The sequence below is a fragment of the Columba livia genome, chromosome 11 (assembly GCF_036013475.1).
Source record: "Columba livia isolate bColLiv1 breed racing homer chromosome 11, bColLiv1.pat.W.v2, whole genome shotgun sequence".
NCBI classification, from domain to species: Eukaryota; Metazoa; Chordata; class Aves; order Columbiformes; family Columbidae; genus Columba; species Columba livia.
In genome coordinates this window covers 20,728,116-20,747,543 of record NC_088612.1, presented here as the reverse complement: position 1 = coordinate 20,747,543, position 19,428 = coordinate 20,728,116, and the positions used below count along the sequence as shown (strand labels likewise).

At 52.2% G+C, this 19,428-nt stretch overlaps 2 protein-coding genes and 1 long non-coding RNA gene across 5 annotated transcripts; 1 reads left to right on the top strand and 2 right to left on the bottom strand.

Moving 5' to 3' along the window:
* On the bottom strand, positions 1–6,480 carry LOC135580594 (uncharacterized). The gene is made up of 2 exons (XR_010475503.1): positions 1,347–6,480; positions 1–310 (listed from the first exon to the last, which is right to left on the bottom strand). It is a non-coding gene; the product is annotated as an uncharacterized LOC135580594 (long non-coding RNA).
* Positions 6,481–6,614: 134 nt separating this feature from the next.
* LOC135580593 (uncharacterized) lies at positions 6,615–8,979 on the top strand. 2 transcript variants are annotated; one of them, XM_065077184.1, is made up of 5 exons: positions 6,615–7,003; positions 7,374–7,572; positions 7,670–7,899; positions 8,063–8,104; positions 8,601–8,979. In XM_065077184.1, exons 1-5 carry the CDS (start codon positions 6,752–6,754, stop codon positions 8,811–8,813), a joined length of 936 nt encoding a protein of 311 aa, XP_064933256.1. In that variant the 5' UTR covers positions 6,615–6,751; the 3' UTR covers positions 8,814–8,979. The 2 variants fall into 2 exon arrangements, with proteins under 2 accessions (XP_064933256.1, XP_064933257.1); XM_065077185.1 differs by having other exon boundaries at positions 6,644–7,003; positions 8,729–8,979.
* Positions 8,980–15,671: 6,692 nt separating this feature from the next.
* On the bottom strand, positions 15,672–17,828 carry LOC102098564 (uncharacterized). 2 transcript variants are annotated; one of them, XM_005513874.4, is made up of 6 exons: positions 17,563–17,828; positions 17,276–17,290; positions 16,971–17,160; positions 16,605–16,864; positions 16,400–16,441; positions 15,672–16,121 (listed from the first exon to the last, which is right to left on the bottom strand). In XM_005513874.4, exons 1-6 carry the CDS (start codon positions 17,719–17,721, stop codon positions 16,113–16,115), a joined length of 675 nt encoding a protein of 224 aa, XP_005513931.2. In that variant the 5' UTR covers positions 17,722–17,828; the 3' UTR covers positions 15,672–16,112. The 2 variants fall into 2 exon arrangements, with proteins under 2 accessions (XP_005513931.2, XP_005513930.2); XM_005513873.3 differs by having other exon boundaries at positions 15,672–15,847; positions 17,563–17,699.
* Between the last annotated feature and the right edge of the window lie 1,600 nt (positions 17,829–19,428).

Sequence of the window (19,428 nt, the reverse complement as noted above, 5' to 3'; positions counted from 1 at the left end):
TTCTGCGTCAATCAATCGATTTTATTTAGCAAGCGGTAATTAGGCAAAACAGCGCTGGGTGACCGGGGGAAGCTCAGTTCCACCAACAGGCACACCAAATCAACCTTTCGTATGTGCTTATATACGTTATGCGTTCGTTTACGTGCTGGGAATTTCCGCCTCTGGAACTTTAGTTATCTGTTGCAACATCCGAGCGCTTTGTTATCTGTAACACCATCTGGGAGTCCTATTATCTGTGGCACCATCCGGGAGTCCTGTTATCTATGACACCATCCGGTAGTCCTGTTATTTATGGCACCACCTGGTAGTCCTGTTATTTATGGCATTGTCTTTAACTACTACTACAAGGTTCTACAAAACATAATCAAACTCGCACAAGCACAGTTACTGCTTACAATAATATGCATAATACAATTGAATCCCACTCGATTTGTTCAACATTAAAAATTTTGACCATCACTTATTACAATTCCCCCCTTTTTTTTTTTTTTTTACTCATTTATTTGTTGATCAAATCGAGTTACCGCTTTTCGGGCTAGTAAGGTCATTTCAGCTTCTTCATCAGTTCCATGTTTCTGTAGCAGCATAAGGTGTACCCGCTCTACACGGTTTTTAACTAGTCCAATAAATCGATTTAGGATACATCACATCTTCTTGATGATATAATATCCTTGGAATTATAGTAACTGACATGCAATACTCTCGGGAACTGTTAAACACTTTTAAAGACACACATGGAGTAAGTCCCGTCCTGGAACATATCCATTTTGTTCTATTAGGGGGAATAATATATCCTGTGGTTTTATTAAGGCTTGGTATGATATTCCCACAAAGTGGTCTCTTGGAATTTGGTACTTTACCTGTACAAGTCCCTATTCCAGTTACATGTTGCATAGTTATCCCTCTTTTCTGCTTTTCCCAGGGACATTGAATAGGCATAGACTCCTTGTTTATGGTATACCGACGATTATCCCATATAGCTTCATAAAAGGGTGGATTAACATTATAACACAACCAGCAACCCATGGTTAAGTTGGGTTGAGTATAGTTTAGAGTTTGATAAGCAGCCAGAATAATTCCCCATAGAGGATTCAAAGATTCCGGGGCTTCAATATTCAGAGATTTCAAGGCTTCAGTGACAGTTTCCTCTATTACTATTATATTCTCCTTCTCTACTGTCTTTGTCTCCCTACCTAGAGGGGTCGGTTTAACTTCTTCTTTCTTTATGAGAAACATGCTTCCTCTATCAGCACCCGGTCGATAATATCGCATTCCCCAGGTTTTTCTAACAAACCATCCACTATGTTCAGGGTTTGTTATGTTAAGGAATATATATTCATACTTGCCATCACTGTCCCGCTCGTTTCGGTTGCGAGGATAACCGAGTTTTAGTCGGCGGCCTTGGTTCGAAGGAGGAATGCATCCTACAGGTCCCCATCCAACCTTTAAGAACTTATCAGTATTTGCCGGAGGAATTGGCCAGCTTGAGGCAATCATTTCACACCCCCAGTAAGAGCAGTAATAGTGTCCTGGAGTATTACAATACGAGGGCCCTGTGCTGGGGCACATATAAAACCCCATTTTGTTAAGGTATGGCTCAATCTGAACTAATTGGCATAAGGTTACAGTAAAAGAAGGTGACCCTGATGTGGTCTGTTGTTGTATTATCGTTTGGTCCTCCCATCGATAGAGGGTCCATTTAAAAGGTTGGTGAGAACTCCCCTGCTTTATTGCTATTATTACCGGTAAGGTAAGGAGGATTAGGGAGAGCAACCCGGCCCCTGGCTGGCTGAAAATCAGCCAGTGGAGGTTCATTTTGTTGAGGGTTGTTCTGCTTAAGGAGCTGCTTTATTTTAGAAGTCTTTGGAGGCACTTGCCAATCCCCACAAGGATACCCCTCTGCCTTGCCCTGGGCCTACTCTGTTGCTTCAGAGTAGCCGGATAAGTTATCTTCTCGGCAGCAGTTGTAGTCTTCAGGGGACTGCCTCCTGAATTCTCTCCTTGTTCTGTCACAACCCACTTTCCAATATTGAACCCAATAGGGCTATTTTCAAATACAAGGGTTTGGCCACTGTCCCGAATCCTTACAGGGTTTGGAACACTTCCTGTATCTTTTCTTACCAAAACGCTTCTTACACTTCCTCTTGGTTATTTCCCAAATGTCTGGACTTATCAGTGATTATTAATATCCTAATGGTATCTAAGGTTTTTTTTCCCAACACTCATTACACCATCGTTCAACATAAGGAAACTTTTTTTTCACTGCTGTATCCCGCACCCGTGACACACACGACATACCCACGGATTGCATTGCTTACATACAGGACATGCGATGTGCGACTTATGTAATTCCTTACAATTGTCCATAAAAAGCCTAGTATCCAGGGCTATGCGTCACGTGTCTGTTTCCTCTTGAAGGTCAGCTTCAACTCATCCAGTTTCCCAGTGACTTCCCAGTCTGTGTGCAGTATAGGACCTTTTACTCGATTAGCGTGTGTCCATCCTCTTTCCGCGGTGCAGACTGTGATATCTGTGGTGAGTAAAACAAGGAAAGGTCCCTCCCAGGACGGGTTAGCGATGATTCCCTCCATGTTTTTATGAGTACTTGATTTCCTGGTTTGATACGATGTATTGCTATATCTAAAGGTGGTCTCTAGACCACCAGACCTGGCTTTAACAGTTCTTACGAAGCCACACAAGCACAAAAGGGCCCGCGGGACTTCACCACACAACGCAGGAAGAAAAAAAAAAACAAAGAACATATGTGGCAGGGACAACACCTCCCCCCCCACTCTGCTCGGTCCCCTGGACAGGAGAAACGGCACAGGAGCCACAAAGTGACCTTGGACAGGTGCCACTGTTCACTGATCAACCAACTGCAAGTCTGGTTCGTGCTGCCAGAGATGCACTTTGCAGACCTACAAAACCCAAGAATTTGCCCCAAATATTTCTGCATAGCACAGCATCAAACACATCTTAGTATCTTATTCAGTCTGGAATTCACACCTCAATATATTGCGATTATGGAAGCTACTGAAAAGTCAATGAAAGGGGTTCTATGAGAGTTGGTCCCCACACTGAACACTAAAACACATGTAAAATAAAAGGGGGCAAACTTCCAAGTCACGATTAGGGACGGTGATAGGTTCGACTTTTTTTCAGATTCACCTCCCATTAAAGCAAGAGAAAAGTGCAACTTTGCAGCATGTTTGTTCACGTCAAGTTTTGCCTCAAGAACACATTTTGCAGTAACAAAATATGGTCTATAAAGTTGCAAAGTGCACAAGCTGAAGGCACAGAGTACAAGCACATAGGAAAACAGATTTCAAAATACAAAGTAACAAAAAAGAAATCTGGTATTTAAAACTCCCTGACAGAAGATACATTTATATGGGACCAACTCTTAAAGGTGACAATTTTTAAACTAATGAACAAATATTGCACAATAACAAAGTTTTATTCTTATTAAGTAAAAGCTCCCGAAAATACCTTGAAGTTTAAAAACTAATACACTGACATGTTAACTAGTTTTAAGAATGTCCTTAATATTAAGAAAAGAGTGCAAAAAGGATTCTTCCATTCTAACACTTTTTGGAAACTGCTGATTCCAGCTGCCCATTTCTTTTATTACCAGCAATGCAGCTTTCTTAGCTTCCTCATCTGCTAAATTATTCCCTCTTATTTGCGTGGAGGTTCCCTTCCGATGGCCCTTTACATAAACTACCGCAATTTGTTTGGGCCCTCTTAATGCCTCCAAAGTTTGCGTTATTAAGGTCTCATGTATTAATCCTTTACCCTGAGAATTCATCAGTCCCCTCTCTTCCCAAATTTTTCCGAACGTGTGAACCACCCCATATGCATATTTAGAATCTGTAAATATTGTTCCTCTCTTATCTTTTAACAACTGTAATACCCTCAATACTGCGAACAGCTCACAAGCCTGCGCTGACCATCCTGAGTTAAGGGGACCTGACTCCTTAGTTGTCCAGCTGTTTCCATCTATTATAGCGTATCCTGACTTCCTTTTCCCATCCACTACCCGTGATGATCCACATAAAAACTCCTCTTCTTCTTCTAAATCCTCTCTTACCTTGGTATAGTTTTACTTTCAATTCCCGATCTTTTATTTCTAAACTAATTCCCAATTCGACCATTAAATCCCTTCCTAATAGGTTATATTCAGCTTCAGGCACTAATAAAAGGGACCCTATCCCTATTCGGGATGGGGATTCTATTTCTACCCCTTTAATTACTAGTACAGAAAAGGGGTCTCCTTTTGCTCCTATTACTTCTATTTTCTCCGAAGATGGAGCACATCCCCGGGGCACAGTTTGGACAATAGATCTTTCTGCCCCCGAATCTACCAGGAATTCCATTTCCTGGCACTGGGGACCTAACTTTAATTTTATCAAGGGCTCTGTTGTTTTAGGAGTCCCCAGCAGATAGAGCCCCTGACACCCCTACTCAGCATAATACATTTTCTCATCCTGTATAAGTTTCCTACAGCTCCTTCGCATATGTCCCTTCCTCTGACAGTAAAAATATTCGATTTCCTTCAAATCCTTCAGTCCGACTTGACTTCCCTGAGGTGGCCCATTCCCACCTATGCGTGGTGGCCCTCCCTTCTGTGGAGCCATCCTCTGTACCTCTCGAACTGCCGCTACTAAAATTTTAGCTTGCCTCTTCTGAGTCTCTTCCTCCCTTCTCACATAAACCTTCTGTGCTTCCCTTAGCAACTCATCCAACCCTTTCTCTTGCCAATTTTCCAATTTTTCTAACTTTTTTTTTTTTTTTTTTTTTTAATATCCGGCCATGACTTCGCCACAAACTGTGTTTTTAAAAGAGCTTGCCCGACCGGTGTCATAGGGTCTATACCGTAATAAAGCTGCAAGCTCTTTCTTAGTCTTTCTAGCCATTCTGTGGGAGTCTCATCTTTCTTTTGTTGTTCTTTAAAGGCTTTATTTATGTTCTGCCCTTGAGGGACAGATTCCTTAATCCCTTGGACGATTATAGTGCGGAGATCTCCCATATGGCCCCTGTGTTCCGGGTTTTGATTATCCCAGTTAGGGCGCTGCTGGGGCCACTTAATGTCAGCACCCGGCCCTTGTTGGTGCCGTTGGTAAAGATTTAGGGCCTGACAAATCCAATTCTCATATGACCCAAAAATTGGCCAAAATAAATGATCTGGTCTAATCTGCTGGTTTCCCCAGCCATGCATGCAATAGTAAACCATCTTTTCCCTATTTTTGTTTCGCGTGCTAGACCTCTCCCTGGGTCCCTTCCCAGTGAACACAAGGCCCAATGAGGATTCTCGGGGAATATCTGGCAACCTCTCTGTGGGTCCCTTCCCCATGAGATCAGAAGGCTTGCCCTTCTTCTGTCCCATCTTCCGGAGTGTCTTCTTTTCACACACACACACGCACCCCTCGTTCGTGGCTCACGCCCTCACGGGCTATGAGAACCGCACTACTAGAGAGTCCCGCCCTGCCTTATGGCAGGGTCCACACTCACTTCGCTTCCTCCCCAAGCCGGGGGGGGGCGTCTCGTTCATGCACACTCCAGGATACCCACCCCAACCGAACGGAATCGCTTTCTATACTTACCCTCCCTGGGGTCTTCGTCCGGTTCTTCGTGCACAAAGGTTTAAGGGGTTCAATTCTTTTGCCTAATTACCTAAATTTAGGGTTCGGAGGTTAAGGTTTCAGGGCAATCCTCTGTCCACTCCAGGGCCGTCTGAAAACGGGACGGGGCGCCTCCCTGAAGTTTAAGAGTCCCTCCCAGAGATCCTTAATCCGAGTCACGGCACCAAAATTTGTTATAAATAAGAGCCAATAAATCGATTCTGCGTCAATCAATCGATTTTATTTAGCAAGCGGTAATTAGGCAAAACAGCGCTGGGTGACCGGGGGAAGCTCAGTTCCACCAACAGGCACACCAAATCAACCTTTCGTATGTGCTTATATACGTTATGCGTTCGTTTACGTGCTGGGAATTTCCGCCTCTGGAACTTTAGTTATCTGTTGCAACATCCGAGCGCTTTGTTATCTGTAACACCATCTGGGAGTCCTATTATCTGTGGCACCATCCGGGAGTCCTGTTATCTATGACACCATCCGGTAGTCCTGTTATTTATGGCACCACCTGGTAGTCCTGTTATTTATGGCATTGTCTTTAACTACTACTACAAGGTTCTACAAAACATAATCAAACTCGCACAAGCACAGTTACTGCTTACAATAATATGCATAATACAATTGAATCCCACTCGATTTGTTCAACATTAAAAATTTTGACCATCACTTATTACACGGCCAAGGTGCTGCAAGGGTGACAATGTGGGTGCGGGACACACGGGGATGGAAGATCCTTATCCTGAGGATCGGTGTCGTGATGGCGCCTCTGGCATCGCTCTTGCGTGGCAATGGATGGTTTGCATGGGGAGGCTGTGCCAGTCCTGCGGAACTTCTGTTGTTTTCACTTTCACTTTCCGGTTCCCAGCAGCTCCTTTCCCCGAAGCCGCCGCTGAGCGACGTCCCAGCCCTGGTGCAGCCACCCCCTCCTGCCCCCCCGCAGCAGCAGCTGCTCTTTGCTCCCCGGGTCCTCTTGCAGGACACGCACTTTTGCACATGTCCTGCAGCTCCTCGCACTCCACAGCCTTTCCAGGGTCTCCTGCCCCACCTCCCTCCCTCTATGCCCAAACTTAACATTTCCAGTGGAATTAGCAAATTAATTGCAGCTTTGGGAAGTGGAAATGCCTCCTGGCGCTTCTCTGCACTTTGTTCTACTCGGGGTTTGGCTTTCAGCCTTTCTCCGCCTCCTGTGTATCAGGAAGGATGTGAGGTCAGGTTTCGTCCCTGCTGCTGATCCACCCATCCCCTGCATTTCCCTCAGCCCTTGGCGGAGCGAGCAGCCCGGCTCTGTCACACGCACCGTCCCAGAGAAAACAGTGATGAATTTCTTCGCTCGCAAGTTTGCTGGTTCCAGAGTTCCAGAGAGTGTCGCGGTAAGAGCGCTCCCGGCTCCCCCACCCATTGCACGCAGCTGCCTGGACGGTGGTCAGAGCAGGACAGGGAGGGGAAGATGCACAGGGCTTGTCCCGGGAAAGCTCCAGCTCGGAGCTGTTGGGAAGGACGGGTGACTCTTGCCTGAGCCCTTGTGCCTGGCAGGATCCATCCCGGGCAGGGTGTGATGGCAGCTGGGACCCTGCCCTGGTGCACGGGCAGGACGGCACGAGCACGGCGCTGACACCCCTTTTCTGTTCCTCTCAGAGCTTGGCCCAACCTCTGCTGGCAGAGTGGGGGTCTGGGGCTGTTGGGGTGTGATGGGGCTTGTTCTGCCACCTCCTCACCTCCCCTCCCTGGTGCCGTTGGCAGAGGGAGTATACGTCCATCAAGTTTCTGTGGTCAAAGAGCCTCCCTGGGCATGAGGACATCTTTGAGGAGGTGTCAGAGAGTAAGCTGCAGCCTGGGGACATCTTGCTCTTCCCTGAGAGCAATGCTAACTTCATCAGCAGGGCCCTGTTCAAACATGCAGCCGTCTACTGCGGGGATGGAGAGGTCATTCACTTCCAGAGTAAGCACCCAAGCCCCTGCTCCCGTTCGGCCCGTGGTGTTGGCCAACGTGGCTGCGGTGGCCGGGTGAGGGTGATGGGTGGCTCTTGCTTTTCCAGGCACAGGCAAGGGACACGGTGGTCTGATCAGCAAACAAGGCTTTGAGGCCCTGAAAAGGGAGAGGGGGGAATGCCACATTTACCAGAAAAAAGGTGGGGTTGATCTCAATGACTTGCGGAGTAAAGTCAGGATAGCGATGGACAGTGAAGCTGAGTATTCTCTCCGCACAAACAACTGCATCCACTTCGCCCTCTCGCTCCTGGGACTGGAGGAGTTCTCGTCAGAACTGGTGAGCACGGAGCGGGTGTCACGGCTGCGGTGGGACGGCTCCTGCACCCACCCCCAGCCCTGCGTTTGCATCCTGACCTGATTCCTCCTGGGGTGCCCATGGGCGGTGGGGACAGCGGTGGGGACAGCGGAGCCCCCTGCACATGGACAGCTTTCTCTTGCAGGTGCAAATCCAAGATGAAGATGACAGCTGCTCCACTGGGGCGGTGAGTATCCCCCTGTCAGTTCTCTGAGGAAAGGCTGTGGGCTGGTAGAGCTTTGGGGTATCCAGGAGGGATTTGGCTTCCTCATGGCGCCCAAGTCACCAGGGTCCCAAAGAGGAATGAGCATCAGGATCCCCAGGAGGGCTTTGGGGTCCCCAGAGCAGACAGATACTTCCAGGAGAGTTGGGACCTGTGAGAGGGATTCAGGATCTCCAAGGAGGATTTGGAGTACCCAGGAGGGCTGGGGTGCCCGCACACAACTTGTGTCTCCAGGAGGGCTGTTAGTGCCACAGGGAGGTCTGAGATCCAGGCAGGACCAGAATCCCCAGGAGGGCTGTGGGTTCCCAGGAGTGAGGGGTGCCCAGATGGGATGGGGTTCCCAGGGGGCTGGGCACCCCAGGAGGGCTGGGGGGTCACTGGGAGGGCTGCAGTTCAGAAAATGGGCTGGGGCCTTTGGAGGGATGTGGGCTTCCCAGCATGTCTGTTCGGTCCCTCACAGGGCTTTGGGGTCCAAGCAGGGCTGTGGGGTCCCCAGAAGGGCTGGGCTCCAGCTGCCAGCGCTTCCAGGGGACCCATCTGCACGGGCTGGGAAGGGCAGGGGCTCAGGAGACAGTCCCACCTTTCCAGGACACTTGTAGCCCACCCCCTCCAGAGGAGCAGCGGAGCAGCCACACAGCATGAGGGGTGGCAGCCCCGTGTCCCCCTAGGATGATCCCCCCGACCCACAGAGGAGCCTCAGCATCGCCCCGCGCACCCCAACAGCTTCCCAGGGAAGGAGCTTTTCTTTAGGAGGGTGGGGGACATTGCTTTCTGCTTCCTGGAGCTTAATTGCCATGGACTCATCGGATGTTTTATTAAACTTTGCTACCTGAAACGTGCCTGATTTTACCTACAGCCTCAGTCCTGCCTGATGGGCTGTGAGAGCTGCCCGGCTGCCACCAGCCTCTGGGGCTTCTTGGCTGCCCAGGTTAATAATAACTGACACACCGGCCAATACTAGTAATTACCAGTGAAGAACAAGAATAATAACAACAACAATAATCATACCTATAATACAATAAAAAATATACAATACATTACCAGATACGAGACATGATAATATAATTGTAGCAGGTTGGCCTTGTGGCTGCCAGGACCCCATGTAGCAGCTCTGTCACTCTCCCTCCACAAATGGATAGAGGGAGAACAATTCAACGAAAGGCTCGTGGGTCCAGCTCGGCACAGGAACATCACCCAGCAAGTGCTCCATGGGCAAAACAGGCCTGACTGTGCTGGTGTGGCCTCACCTGGAGCATTCACTGTGTGCAGGTCTGGACACCACAGGATTAAAATGAGATAAAGCAACTGCAGAGTGTCCAGAAGAGCCTATGAAGTTGGTAAAGGATTTGGAGGGGAAGCTGTATGAGCAGCGGCTGAAGTCCCTGAGTTTGTTCAGCTGGAGCAGAGCAGACTGAGCACAGAGCTCATGGGGCTGCAGGTTCAGCAGGAGCAGGAGGGGCAGGCTGAGCTCTGCTCTGTGACAGTGACAGAGCCCAGGGAATGGCAGAAGATGTGCCAGGGAGGGTCAGTGGGACATGAGGAAAAGGTTCTTCACCCAGAGGTGCTGGACACTGAACAGGCTCCCCAGGGAGGTGTCACGGCCCCAACCTGACGGTGTTCAAGAAGAGACTGGACAACGTCCTCAGACACATGGTGTGAACTCTGGGGTGTCCTGTGCAGGGACAGGAGTTGGACTCCATGATCCTTGTGGGTCCCTTCCAACTCTGGACATTCTATGATTCTATGATCTGGTGAGCACGAGGGTTCCCGGGAGGTGGCCATGTCCCCCAGTGTCACAACGTTCATCTTCCGAGAGTGGCTGCTGGGCCAGCACTTCGAAGTGGTCCCCAGTGGGGTGGCCAAGCCCCAGCCCCATGTTATCCAAAAATGCAGGTCCCTTCCTGGTGTGCAGTGAGCTGATTACACACAGAGAGATGCTGTTTATTACAGAGTTGTGCAAGGCTGGATGCTGGAATACCGCCAGCAGGGCAGAACAAAAATTGATGGTTGTCATAAACAAATTCTTATCACTACTTTCACACCCTCAGGACAGTCCTAAACATTTTAATGGTTAGACATTTGTATATTGGTTGGACATTGGTATATTGGTTAGGCAACGTATTGGTTACACAATCATTTCACGACTATGCAGGCACCCTGAGGAGGGGAGCTCTGCTGTCCCCACCACTGTCCCCACTGCCCACGGGGCAGCCCCAGGGGAATCAGGGCAGGATGCAGGGGATGGGTGGTTCAGCAGGCACTGGGGCGAAACCTGACCTCACATCCTTCCAGATACACAACAGACAGAGAAAGGCGGAAAGCCAAACCACAGACCGAACAAAGCGAAGAAAAGCCCCGGGCGGGTGTTTGCCGTTGTTAAAGTTCCAAATAATTTGTGATTCTATTGGTCATGTTAAGCTGGGAGTTCATGTAGCACTCTGGAGTGCGAGGAGCTGCAGGACATGTGCAAAAGTGCGTGTCCTCCAAGAGGCCCCGGGGGAGCAAAGAGCAGCTGCTGCTGCGGGGGGGCAGGAGGGGGTGGCTGCACCAGGGCTGGGACGTCGCTCAGCGGCGGCTGCGGGGAAAGGAGCTGCTGGGAACCGGAAAGTGAAAGTGAAAACAGCACAAATGCCACAGGGTTGGCACGTGTCCTGGGAAGGGCATCGGAATGGGGCTGCAACCCAGCCCCAGCCACAACCTCAACCCCATCCTCAGGCTTAGGTTTCAGCCGGCAGTGGTGTAAGGAGAATCGGGGCCACAGCCCTGCCACCGTCTGCAGGGCCACCCCAAGGAGCCCCCTGGGACCTTCTGGTGACGGTGGCTCTGGCCAAGCATTGTCCTATGGGTGCCACATCAGGAGCTATGGGTGGACGCTGCCTCGCAGGCCCCATCACTTTAGTGGGTATGAATGTCCCTTAGAAAATGGGACAGCTGTGGCATTTTCCCATTTCCAGGAGGGGACCAGGGAAGGGCTCCGTGTCCTGTCACCAATGATAGCACATCTTAGAGGTGTTGCAGCCTTTCCTGCAGGTCTGGCATCCTCATGGAGATACCACCATCCCCAACCAGCATCCTCACAGAGATGCCACCACCCCAGTGGGTCCCCCTGGGCTTTCCCTGCACAGCTGGTTGTCCATGACGGCCCTTGCTGGGTGATCTCTTGATCCTAAGCTGGACTCATGAGCCTTTTCTTGCATTTTTTTCCCTCTGTCCATCCAGTTGTGGAGGGAAAGTAACAGGGTGGCTGCGTGGGGACCTGGCAGCTACACAAGGCCAACCCGCCAGAGATATATTATCATGTCTGATGTACCACAGATACAGGATGTGTTATGTATGATACTGTACTATTTATCCTATTATATAATAGAGATTATTTTTATTGCTGTTATTACTGTTCTTCACTGGTGATACTGATATTGGCCAGTGTTTCAGTTTTATTTAGCCTGGGCAGCCAAGAAGCCCCAGAGGCTGGTGGCAGCCGGGCAGCTCTCTCAGCCCATCAGGCAGGACTGAGGCTGTAGGTAAAATCAGGCACATCTCAGGTAGCAAAATTTAATAAAACATCTGATTAGCACATGGCAATTAAGCTCCAGGAAGCAGAAAGCAACGTCCCCCACCCTCCCAAAGAAAAGCTCCTTCCCTGGGCGAGTTGTTGGGGTGCGCGGGGCGATCCTGAGGCTCCTCTGTGGGTCGGGGAGATCATCCTTGGGGTACACATGTCTGCCACCTCTCACGCCATGTGGCTGCTCCCCTGCCCGCCAGGCTGGGGGTCTTCAGATGGCCTGGAAAGGGGGTACAGTCCCCTGAGCCTCTGCCCTGCCCTTCCCAGCCCGTGCAGATGGGTCCCCTGGCAGCGCTGGCAGCTGGAGCCCAGCCCTGCTGGGGACCCCACAGACCTGCTGGGGACCCAAAAACCCTCTGAGAGACTCCATAGCCCTGTTGGGGACCCCAAAACCCTCTGAGGGACCCCACAGCCCATCTGGGAAACCCAAAACCCTCATGGGGACCCCACAGTCTTCCCAGAGACTCCAAAACCCTCCTGGAAATACTACAGCTCTCCTGAGGACTCCTAGGTCATCCCAGGGGATCCCATTCTTCTTTGGACACCCCAGCCTTCCCGCTGACAGAGCCATTCAAGGGACCTCACATTCCTTCCGTGGGCCCTAAACCTTACCAAGGCCCCCAAACCCTGCCTGAGGGCTGTACATGGCAATACTCACAGCACCACTGCAGCACCTGACATCTTAATTTTTCATTCGCACCTGCAAGAGAAAGCTGTCCATGTGCAGGGAGCTCCACTGTCCCCACCACTGTCCGCACCGCCCATGGGCACCCCAGGGGGAATCAGGTCAGGATGCAAACGCAGGGCTGGGGGTGGGTGCAGGAGCCGTCCCACCGCGGCCGTGACACCAGCTCCGTGCTCACCAGGTTGGAGTAGAACTCCTGCAAGCCCAAGAGGTAGAGGGCGAAGTGGATGCAGTTGTTTGTGTAAGGGTCATACTTGGCTTCGCTGTTCATCGCTGTCCTGACTCTATGACGGAAATCATTAAGAACAACGCCATCTTTTTTCCGGTAAACCTGGTATTGCCCCCTCTCCTTTTTCATTTTCACCAATCCTTCCTTGGTGATCACACCAGGGCTTTGCTGAGATTCCGTGCCTGGGAAAACAAGAGCCGCCCATCACTCTGGCCTGGCCACCGCAGCCGCTGGCCACACTTTGGACACCATTACAACCGGATCAGAAGCAGGGGGTCAGGTGCTTACCCTGGAAGTGTATGACCTCTCCATCCCCACAGAAGACGGCTGCATGTCTGAAGAGGGTCTGTGCGATGGTGCTATTGCTTTTGTCCAAGGGGAATAGCAAGATGTCCCCAGGCTGCAAATTGCCACTGAAAACCTCCTCGAAGATCTCCCCGTGACCAGTGACGCACTTGTAGAACAGAAACTCGAGAGACACATATTCCCTCTGCCAACCGCACCAGGGAGGGAAGGTAAGATGGTAGCAACACCAACCCCATCACGCCATAACGCCCTCAGACCCCCACTCTGCAAGCGGAGGTCTCTCCAAGCTCTGAGAGGAACAGAAAAGGGGTGTCAGCGCCGTGCTCGTGCCGTCCTGCCCGTGCGCCAGGGCAGGGTCCCAGCTGCCATCACACCCTGCCCGGGATGGATCCTGCCAGGCACAAGGGCTCGGGCAAAAGTCACCCGTCCTTCCCAACGGCTCCGAGCTGGAGCCGTCCCGGGACAAGCCCTGTGCATCTTCCCCTCCCTGTCCTGCTCTGACCACCATCCAGGCAGCTGCGTGCAATGGGGTGCAGAGATTGGAGTGCACTTACCTCACCAAGTCTGGAAGCGCTGGCAAGACTCATAACACTGCCTTTTAACATTCTTTTCTCTCTGGGACGGTGCTGGTGACAGAGCCGGGCCGCTCGCTCCTCCGACGGCTGAGGGAAATGCAGGGGATGGGTGGATCAGCAAGTGCTGGGACGAAACCTGACCTCACATCCTCCCTGATACACAGGAGGCGGAGAAAAACTGAAAGCCAAACACCAACCAGAAATAAGTTCAGATAAGTCCTGGGTGGGCTTTTCCACTTGTTAAAGTTGCAATTAATTTGCTAATTCCACTGGAAATGTTAAGTTTGGGAACAGAGGGAGGGAGGTGGGTCGGGAGACCCTGGAAAGGCTGTGGAGTGCGAGGAGCTGCAGGACATGTGCAAAAGTGCGTGTCCTGCAAGAGGCCCCGGGGAGCGAAGAGCAGCTGCTGCTGCGGGGGGGCAGGAGGGGGTGGCTGCACCAGGGCTGGGACGTCGCTCAGCGGCGGCTTCGGGGAAAGGAGCTGCTGGGAACTGTACAGTGTCAACAGCAACAAGCGCCACAGGGTTGGCACAACCTCATTCCCTGGAAGGACTTCACAATCGTGGCTGCAACCCAAACCAAGCCCATCCTCAGGCTCAGGTTTCAGCCAGCGGTGCTGGGAGGAGGAGCGGGGCCACAGTCCCGCCGCCGTCTGCAGGGCCACCACCCCGGCTACAGCCATGCTGTCCCTGCCACCGGTGCAGAAGCTGCTGCAGCAGCTGCCGGTGGGGCCGGCCGGGCACCCATAAACACCGTTCGACGGTGACACAGACCAGGAGGTGATGAGCCCGGTGCTGGACAGTGAGCCTGGTGCTGCTACAGCATCCTGCGAGCTGACGAGCTGTGGCCGCTTGCTGTCCCCAAGCTTGCGGTGGCCACTGACACGGGGCCAGTACTGTGGTAAGACCCCCCCAAGGAACCCCCTGGGACCTTCTGGCGATGGTGGCTCTGGCCGAGCATCGTCCCATGAGTGACACAACTGCAGCATTGGGTGGACGTGGCCTTGCAGGTCCTGTCTCTTTGGTGGGAATGGATGTCCCTTAGAAAAGACTTCAGTGGTGGCATTTTCCCATCTCAAGGAGGGGACCAGGGAAGGGTTCAAAGTCTTGTCCTCATGGATAGGTCATCTTCATGGCATTGCAGCTATCCCTGTAGGGCTGATGTCCTCATAGGGATGACAGTGTCCCCACTGAGCCAGCATCCTCACAGGGACACAGCTGTCTCCAGAAATTGCATCGTCACAGAGATGCCACCACCCCCAAGCAGCATCCTCACAGAGATGCCACCACCCTGGTGGGTCAACCTGGGCTTTCCCTGCACAGCTGGTGGCCGGCAGCGTGGTGATGGCGTTCAAGGAGGTCTGCCCCGAGCGCATCGACCTCACCCACAAGAACTACCGCAAGCTCTGCAACCTGCTCATCGATGTGGAGGAGTGGGGGCAGGTGGTCATCATCAACATGCTGACCCACTGCGAGTGCACCCAGTTCCTCAGCCCCAACCAGAACATGAGTGCTGGAGCCTTGGGGTGACCCAGGAACCTTTGGGTGCCCTGGGAGATCCTGTACACAGTGGGTGACACTCGGGTGTCTCCTGGCAGGTGGTGATGGCCGTGGCACAGCTCTACTCCCACCTGTCACCCCAGACAGAGGTTGTGTCACCACCGAGGTACTAGTGCAGCTCCTGCAGAGTCTCAGGTCTGTGTCACCCAGCCAGTGATGGTACCCAACCCCACTGCCATGGTTGGTGGGACTCATGGGGAGCCATAAGGCACTGGGATTGATCTTCAACAAGCCCATTCCATCAGGCTTATGGAGACAGCACCAGGTAGGACCTGTCACCCCATGGACAGCAGCTCACGCTGGAGCAGCCTGTGAAGAACTGCAGCCCCTGGGAAGGACGCATGTGGCAGAAGTTTGTCCTTTGTTCTCGTTGTCCTTCCCTTATTTGAATGGCAATAAATGGAGTTAATTTCTCCAAGTCAAGCCTGTATTGACCATGATGGCACTTGCTGGGTGATGTCCCTGTCCTGAGTTGGACCCACAACCCTTTCATTGTATTTTTCTACCTCTGTCCAGTTGTGGAGGGAGAGTGACAGAGTGGGTATGTAGGGTCCTGGCAGACAGGCAAGCCAACCCACTGCAACTATCTTATGATGTATGAAGACACTTGAGACATTATGTTTTGCATATTATTTGTTTAATTATAGAAAACATTATTGTTGCTGTTATTACTATTCTTCAGTTGTAATTACCAATATTAGCTGCTGTTTCACTCATTATTATCTTGGGCAGCTATGAAGCCCTGAGAGGCTGGTGGCAGCTGGGCAGCTCTCTCAGCCCACCAGGAAGGACTGAGGCAGCAGAGGAAATCGGGCAGGTTTCAGGTAGCGAAGTTCAAGAAAACATTTGATTAGCGCATGGCAATTAACCTCCAGGAAGCAGAAAGCAACGTCCCCCACCCTCCCAAAGAAAAGCTCCTTCCCTGGGCGAGTTGTTGGGGTGCGCAGGGCGATGCTGAGGCTCCTCCTGGGTCATTTGGATCGTCCTTGGGGGACATGGGGCTGCCACCCCTCACGCCGTGTGGCTGCTCCCCTGCCCCACTGGGCTGGGATGGCTTCAGATGGCCTGGAAAGGGGGGACGGTCCCCTGAGCCCCTGCCCTGCCCTTCCCATCCCTTGCAGATGGGTCCCCTGGCAGCACTGGCAGCTGGAGCCCAGCCCTGCTGGGGACCCCACAGCCCTGCTGGGGAGCTAATAATCCTTCTAAGCCCATGAGGTCCTTCCAGGAGAACCCATCCTTCCTTTAGGACCCCAATCCTCCTCGAGACTCAGCCCTCCTTTAGTCCCCACAGTCCTCCCATGGAACCCAAACCCTGCCAGGGGGGCTGACATGGGGACACTCACAGTCTCACTGTGGCTGCTGTCAACTTCATCTTGGATTTGCACCTGCAAGAGAAAGCTGTCCATGTGCAGGGGGCTCCGCTGTCCCCACCGCTGTCCCCACCGCCCATGGGCACCCCAGGGGGAATCAGGTCAGGATGCAAACGCAGGGCTGGGGGTGGGTGCAGGAGCCGTCCCACCGTGGCCGTGACACCAGCTCCGTGCTCACCAGTTCTGAGGAGAACTCCTCCAAGCCCAGGAGGGAGAGGGCGAAGTGGATGCAGTTGTTCTTGCTGGCGCAATACTCAGCTTCGCTGTTCATCGCCTCCTTGACTTTTCTCCGGAAATCATTGAGATTAACCCCATCTATTTTCCGGTAAATCAGGTACTTTCCCCTCTCCTTTTCCATTTTCACCAAACCTTCTTTGGCGATGACACCAGAAGTCGTCCGACTGCTGATCACATCACGTTTCCTCTGAGTGCCGGTGGCTGGAAAAGCAAGAGCCGCCCATCGCCCTGGCCCAGCCACCACAGCTGCTGGCCATGCTTTGAGGATCACTACAACCCAAATGGGAGCAGGGGGCCTGGCGCTTACCCACAAAGTGAATGACCTCGTCATCCCCACAGTAGACGGCTGCATGTTTGAAGATCATCTGGACAACGATGTTATTGCTTCTGTCCAAGGGGAAGAGCAAGATGTCTCCAGGGTGCAACTCGCTATCTGACACCTCAGTGAAGATCTCCCCTTGCCCGTGGACACTCTTGAACAGCAGAAATCTGGTGGTCTACGAACCACACCAGGGAGTTAAGGTGAGGAGGCAGCAGAACCAGCCTCATCACACCCCAACACCCCTCAGACCCCCACACTGCTGCCACAGGTCTCTCCAAGCTCCTACTTACAGTGTTGCCCGACACCTGCAAGGAGAGAGGAACAGAAAAGGGGTGTCAGTGCCGTGCTCGTGTCGTCCTGCCCGTGCGCCAGGGCAGGGTCCCAGGTGCCATCACACCCTGCCCGGGATGGATCCTGCCAGGCACAAGGGCTCGAGCAAGAGTCACCCGTCCTTCCCAACGGCTCCGAGCTGGAGCCGTCCCGGGACAAGCCCTGTGCATCTTCCCCTCCCTGTCCTGCTCTGACCACCGTCCAGGCAGCTGCGTGCAATGGGGTGCAGAGATTGGAGCGTACTTACTGCATACACACTGCTGGAAAGGCTTGCAATGCTGGCTGGTAGCATTGTTTTCTCTGGGGCCGAGTCAATGACAGAGCCGGGCTGCTCGCTTCTCCAAGGGCTGAGGGAAATGCAGGGGATGGGTGGTTCAGCTGGTGCTGGGATGAAACTTGACCTCATATCCTTCCTGATACACAAGAGGCAGAGACAGGCTGAAAGCCAAACACCAACCAGAAATAGGTACAGCTAAGTCCTACGTGGGCTTTTCCACTTGTTAAAGTTGCAATTAATTTGCTAATTCCACTGGAAATGTTAAGTTTGGGAATAGAGGGAGGGAGGTGGGTCGGGAGACCCTGGGAAGGCTGTGGAGTGCGAGGAGCTGCAGGATATGTGCAAAAGTGCGTGTCCTGCAAGAGGCCCCGGGGAGCAAAGAGCAGCTGCTGCTGCGGGGGGGCAGGAGGGGGTGGCTGCACCAGGGCTGGGACGTCGCTCAGCGGCGGCTTCGGGGAAAGGAACTGCTGGGAACTGTACAGTGTCAACAGCAACAAGCGCCACAGGGTTGGCACAACCTCATTCCCTGGTATGGGCATTGGAATGGTGGCTGCAACCCAAACCAAGTCCATCCTCAGGCTCAGGTTTCAGCCGGCAGTGCTGGGAGGAGGAGCGGGGCCACCGTCCCGCCACCGTCTGCAGGGCCACCACCCCGGCTGCAGCCATGCTGTCCCTGCCACCGGTGCAGAAGCTGCTGCAGCAGCTGCCGGTGGGGCCAGCCAGGTGGCCAAAACCACCCTTCGACGGTGACACAGATGAGGAGGTGACGAGCCCAGTGCTGGACATCAGGCCAGCACCACAATAAGACCCTGCAAGGAGCTCCCCGGGACCTTCTGGCGATGGTGGCTGTGGTCGAACATTGTCCCATGAGCGACACAACTGCAGCACTGGGTGGACGTGGCCTTGCAGGTCCCGTTTCTTTGGTGGGGATGGATGTCCCTTAGAAAAGACATCAGTGGTGGCATTTTCCCATCTCAAGGAGGGGACCAGGGAAGGGTTCAATGTCTTGTCCTCATGAATAGGTCATCTTCGTGGCATTGCAGTTATCACTGCAGGCCTGATGTCCTCATAGGGATGACAGTGTCCCCACTGAGCCGGCATCCTCACAGGGACACAGCCATCCCCAGAAATGGCATCCTCACAGAGATGCCACCACCCTGGTGGGTCACCCTGGGCATCTGCAATGGTATGTGCAGATGGGAGCTGTCCTGTCTCAACAGATCAGATGGGGGATGAGTTAACTCTAAACGCAACACGCGCCCTGACTCAACAGGGGAGACCAGGTGTGAGTTAACTCTGGCTTAATTCTGCGCGGTTGTGTGAAGTGAATGACAGACAATCACTCCTGGGGTCCAATTCAATTATGAGTTTTACTAAAAGTAGGTGTTGGAATACCAGTTACAGCGAATAGTGACTTGGCAGAAGTATAACAGAAAGTATCATTACATTAACAGCAAAGGTCATACTACGAGTGATGTATTGGCAATCATTAGTAGTTATAATATGAAATTTAACCAGAATCTACCAGCAGAGCTTAAAGATTGTGTTATCCTTATACGTTCAAAAGGGAAAGAGAGAAAGAGAGTGGTAGAGAGGGAAGGAAAACTAAGGTATAAGGGAGAGAGAAAGAGAGTAATATATATAAGGCAGGAGAGACAAAGAAACGGAGTTATAGAAAAAAGGAGAGAAGGAAAGAGCAGAGAGAAAGGAAGAAAGAAAAGGGTGAGGGATCCAGTCTCTTACGGCCCCACAGTGAAGATGACAGGACTTGTATGATGGTGTATGACCTCGGTGTTCCATGGCGAGGATGCTGGGGTTTGCAGTTCAGGAGCGCAG